At 50.0% G+C, this 5,516-nt stretch overlaps 1 protein-coding gene across 1 annotated transcript in view; it reads left to right on the forward strand.

Moving 5' to 3' along the window:
- The first annotated feature begins 477 nt into the window (after nucleotides 1–477).
- LOC109296129 (CMRF35-like molecule 4) overlaps nucleotides 478–5,516 on the forward strand; it is an 11,080-nt gene continuing 6,041 nt past the window's right edge. The window contains exons 1-3 of the mRNA XM_019515368.1: nucleotides 478–735; nucleotides 2,513–2,848; nucleotides 4,899–5,022. Of these exons, the coding sequence (XP_019370913.1) occupies nucleotides 696–735; nucleotides 2,513–2,848; nucleotides 4,899–5,022 (500 nt within the window). The 5' untranslated portion in view covers nucleotides 478–695. The remainder of the gene's footprint in view (nucleotides 736–2,512; nucleotides 2,849–4,898; nucleotides 5,023–5,516) is intronic.

Genomic DNA, 5,516 nt, shown 5'->3' on the forward strand with positions numbered 1-5,516 from the left:
TAAGAGAGCTGACAAATCTCTCATGCTGGATTCTGAATCCCTCACCCCAAATGATCTTAAAAGAAATGAGCTGTAATACCACTGCAGGGTTTGGAAACCTGTGATCACCCTTTCACAGTGCTAATATCTGGAGATGTTTGCAGTTCTGCCAGACGGGAACCCCACCGTGATCTTCCCCTATTGCACTGTCTCTACCAATGCCATAACCAGACAAACCCTTGTAAGAGAAGACCTGTTGCATTATATCAGATTCAAAGAGAACACGCATTTTCATTCAAATGCCTCTCATTCATAGTAACGTATCACCCAATCTGTAAGACAGAGGATCCAACCCTGAACTTGTACAAGCAAAACACATCTTCCCACCCCCAGCCTACTTTCTTTGAAAACCTAGAATAAATTTCCGAGGACTCATAGTGCAGGAATCTATTGACATGATAACTCACTGTCCAGTGGCCTGTAGATAAGGGGAAGAAAATACTGGAAAATGTGACTGAATAAAGTCAGTTAAGTTCCACAAAAACACGAGAGGAGAAAAAACTCTGCCAAAGGAAGTGAGGTGGCCAAAAGATTCAGCAACTCAAACTCAAGATTTTGCGTAAAACTGGCAAAAAAGAAAAAGTACCAAATTATGGAGCTGCCTTGAAGCAAGTGCAGAAGGGAAACATCTGCATCCCACAAAAGGACTCAGGACAATGAGGATTTCCTCACTTGTGGTTTGGATTCTTCTTCCAGGTGAGATTATTTCGGTTTCTTTGTCAATCAATGCAAAGTTATGAGGCTGGCAGAGATGATATGCCCTCAAGGTGGAGCCGGTAGAAAGCCCCAAAATCATCCCAGAGTGATGATACACTTCAACCTCCGGAGTGAATCAGCAGTACCGGAGAACAAGAATTGCTATTGCTCCATTGACAGCTGCCTGTCCAGACAGCACGTTTGCTTTCTTACAAAAGTTTTTACATGTATAATAGCATAGCTAATATCTGCTGTGCTGCAGCTTGTGTTTTCTGGATGAAGGCAGTGTATTTATGGTGGGTAAGGAAAAGCAGGATGTGACAGATTCAAACAACTCCCTTCATTTTGTTGTACATGCACAGAAAGAGGGCCTAGTGCTCCATTGCTCAGAGTATCTGACTACACCTGACTGATCTGGATATTTATCTACAATAGGGAAATTCACTGGATAAGTGTCAAAAAAGGCTCAAAGCCCAAACTTTCTGAAAATAAACTCAGCACTAGGTGGAGAGCGAGCCTTGGACTTTTCGCAGAAAAGGGAACGGGTTTAGAAAGCCGAGCGCGAGCACGGAGAATGCATTAATGAAAGCCCTTTGCTACGACAGCCGCTTCCCACTGCTCCCAGACCCACAGGCCACCTCATCCCTACAAGCTTTGTTGGCTTTTGTAGCTGCCCCAGCATGCTGGAGGGGAGCATTTCCTGAGGGCAGAGCTGTGCTCAAGCCAAATGCCCTGGTAGCTGTGAGACCACAGCTGGGTGCAGGTCGAGACACCGCATTTTAGCACGAACCAGTCAGTGGTACTGGGGACAAAAACCGGAGCTCCCCAAAGCCAGCGAGTACTCTGCAGCCCCGTGCTGCCTGGCCCTCTCCATGTGGCTACTGGGGGCATTCAGCCTTGTTGGCTGAGATACTGGGGGCAGTTTGATCATCAGAGCTTCTCAGCATCCAGCGCTGGGCCTTGAACCTTAGTCTGGGAGTCTATCTTCTCCACGAGTTTGACAACCACCTCCACCCCTACCTAGAGAGTTTGTCTTTCTTTCCATCTACCAAGAGCATGAGCACAGGGTCCTCTCCGAGGCACCTACCACCACCAGCAAGGAGACTGCAATGAGGTGGGCTTGAGGAGGAAGCCACCCAAACTCCCCTGCAGCCCTGCTTTCTTCCCTTGACATCTCCCAGCCCTAGCGGCAAGTGTCCGAGATGCTCTTGCTCTCAAGCTAGGGACAGACATTACACATAAACTGGTTTAAGGGATCAGAAACTGGTTTAAACCTGGAACAGAACTGACTTTCAGTGCACATAAACCCATTTGAAAACTGCTGAAACCAGTTCGAGAGAAACCTGGTTGAAGGTAGCACGCTCGGGCGATTTGTATTTCCCTACTGGCTTTGTCATCTTTTTGGATTCACAATCCTAAACATCTGCGAATAAAATTCAATCTGATTTGGCTCAAACTGGGTTATGTCCCAGACCCAACTGACACTGGAACAATTTCACAGGAATATCTAAAGCCAGACACCACAGACTCAGACCTCTGCAGAAAAATCCCTTGATCAGTGCCTGGCATTACAGGGAAGAGGCCCAAATAGGGAAAAGCTTGTGGGGAAACAATTGCCAGCCAGCAATGCTGTGTGAGAAGTGAAGAAGTGAAGAAATCACTTCCTTCCCTGCAGGTTTGCACCAGTAATGAAGGCCCAGACCAGACCACTGCTCCCCTAAGGTGCGGGGTGCATTTTCCTGTTGACAATAAGCATGTGTCCCCTTCTCTTTTGCAGACTGCTGGGCAGTGACAGGCCCTACGCAAGTGAGCAGCCACTTGGGCGGATCAGTGTCTGTCGGGTGCAGCTACGAGAGCGGCTACGAGACCTACCCCAAGTTCTGGTGCAGGGCAGGCTTCCTGCAGTGCTTCAATGGGCACATCATCGAAACTACGGGGTCTGAGGCCACCGTGAAGCAGGACAGAGTCTCCATCAAGGACAGTCACTCCCTGCACACGTTCACCGTGACCCTGGAGAACCTCACCACGGGAGATGCAGGGTTTTATCACTGTGGGCTAGTGAGGACGCTGCTTCCTGATCCCAGACACTCTGTTGAACTAATTGTGTCCCCAGGTAAATCCTTGACCTTTTTTTTCTTTTTTTGGATGAGAAGAAGAGAATCAGGGCTTGGGAAGCAGTGGGCAGAGAAGGAAAGTGAACGCGTTCCCTAGCAAACAATGCTTGAATTAACCCAGGAGATGAGAACCTGGGTAAGCCTGCATTAAGTGAGCTACAGCCTGGTCGTTACAAGAGCGAGCTACAGGAGAGCACAGAAGCTTGCATTAGATTGCACCCTAATGGATATCAGAGGAGAGGAGGAGATTTGGATGCATGGGGGGATGCCCAGATTATAAAGGGCTCCTCTAATCTAACTATGAAGAGCTAAGTACGCCAGCCCCCTTTCCACAGCATCAAGAGTCACTTTACCTTGCAATAAACCTCACTATCTTCCTAAACCTGCCTCCAGCCCTTTCCACCCAAAGCTTCTAAGACCTATCCCACAGGCAATAACCCTTGGACTCATTCACAACCAGCCCCCAGGCTCCCTTTATATACCACGCCTGGTGGTCACATGGCTTCTCACTGGACTACAACTCCCAACTCCTCAGAGAACTCAATATCCCAGCATGCCTGCTCTTAAAGAAGGCAAGCTTCATCCCTCTAGGGTGATGCCTTGCCAAAAAGAAAGCATTGATCTTTACATTAAGCGTGTTTGGTTGCAGCATAGGGAACACGCAGTTTTAGATGTTTTCATAGCCCTTACTTGCAAATCTGTGGAAAGTTGCTAACCCATCGTTACACTTAGAACAAAGTTACCTGAGCTTTTGCGCTCCCGGAGGGGACGGAGCACCCCAGAGTTACTGGAGCGCGAAGTCGTAGGGTGCGAGATGAGAGCAGGGAAGTTGGCTGGAGCTGAGTTGGGTGCGGCTTTGAAAGTTCAAGCTTGATGTGAAAATGGGAACGCAGCTTCTTCTTCCTGTTTCCCTGTAGTTTCAGAGGATAGTAGGGTGGAAGGGATCTTGCCCCCCTAGGACAATCCCTTGCTTCATCACACCCAGCCCTTTAGCTGCCTGAGGCTGATGAAGAAGGAGACAGCTCTTCTATTCAAAGAGAAATGCTGGCTGCTGTCCAGGGGGGTAATTTTAAACCAATATTGAAACTGCCTGAGTGGCCCCTAAAAGGACAGCGCTGAGCTGTCTCCTGTGTGAAAGGTGTGGGTACAGCTCCAGCCAAGGCCATTCCTTTGTTACACTCATTAGCATCCTGCCTTCAATTAGTAAGTTCTAGGAAGGCTCCATCAAAGCCTACGAGGGCATCTTCCTTCAAAATGCCTCCATCCCAATACAAAGCCTTTCTGTTCCTTGTGGTCATGTCTGTTGGTCCCCTTAAACAGGGGTTTGCAACCTCCTGGTGGGTACCCCTCCTGGACTGTACCCCCTGGACTTGTGGGGGGGGGGTCCCCAGTGGCTGGTCAAGAAGCCGGGGGGTCCCCCCAGTGGCCAGTCTGATGAGCGTGGGGAGGGGGTGCTGACAGCTGGCCAGATGCAAAGTACAGTGGCAGCAGTGCACTTCCCAAGTACCCCCACTTCTCTGCACCACCTACATGTAACCCCTGGGGCTTTCCCAAGTACCCCCAGGAGTGCAAGTACCCCCGGTGGACAACCCCTGCCTTAAAGCTAGGCAGTGAGACCTTGCTCCTGACAGCGATTTAGGTGTCTAACTGGTTTTAATGGGAGCTGGGTGCCTCAGTACTTCTGCAGCTTAAACCCTGAGGCCAGATATGCTGCGCCCCAGTGCAGTGCTTTAACCATTAGGCCACCCTTCCCCACGTTGGAAGGAAGTCAGTGGGAGTGAATGGAATGAGCTAAAGCACGGCCCTAATAGATTGGAGTCGGCAACTCTCCCCCTCCGCCCCTTCCCTTTGGCCACCACCGCATGTATGTATATAAAGGCATAAGCCATAGAAAAGGAAGCAGAATTAGTTTATGGAGAGAAATCCCTAAATACTGTGTAAGAGTCAAGCCCAGTCCAGCCAGAGAGTCTACACTCCCTGGAAAACCAGCTACAGAGCTCAGGCTGGTGGTTCTTTGTGTAAGACTGATCTCTCTGTGCTTGTTTGCAGGCACTCCTACCTCAGCCCCATGCGGAAAGTCAGTAGGTGCAGCGCAGCCTGGGGTTACCGCCAACGAATGCAGTGTCTTCCCCACAAGCAGCGATGCAGTGCCTAGCAGAGACCCTCAAACACTGTAAGTCTCAGAGTGGGATTCGCTCCGACCGCGGTCATGGGCCAGGTCTAAGCTGCCTCCACCGTTCCAGCCACCCCTCCGGTGTTTCTACTGCGTCTCTGTCCCTCCTTGCAGTAAACACTACAGATGGTCCCTATTCCACTTCGACCAGTTACAATCCAGGCAATCTGTCTGGTCCTGAGATCCAGGTCCTCACTGAAGCCTGGTCTGTGTTTTGTCACAGCCCAAAACATCCAAATGACCAGCACTGTACCTGGTCCTGGTGGCCCTGGGCGAACTTTTAGTATTGGGGCCCCCCTTCACCAGAGATAATGATAATAATAATCAGACAACGGGGGGGAAAATACCATTTCGGGGCCCCCTTTCTGTCCGGGCCTCGGGCAGCTACCTGTGTCCAGCCCCGCAAATAACCATCACATTGGATGAGGTGTGAAGTTTGAGGTGAGCTCAGACAAGAGATCCCACAGGTTGCACAGACAAGCCAAGTGCATGCC

The sequence above is a fragment of the Gavialis gangeticus genome, unplaced genomic scaffold, assembly GCF_001723915.1.
Source record: "Gavialis gangeticus isolate Ggan-Ray unplaced genomic scaffold, GavGan_comp1, whole genome shotgun sequence".
Lineage (NCBI taxonomy): Eukaryota > Metazoa > Chordata > Crocodylia > Gavialidae > Gavialis > Gavialis gangeticus.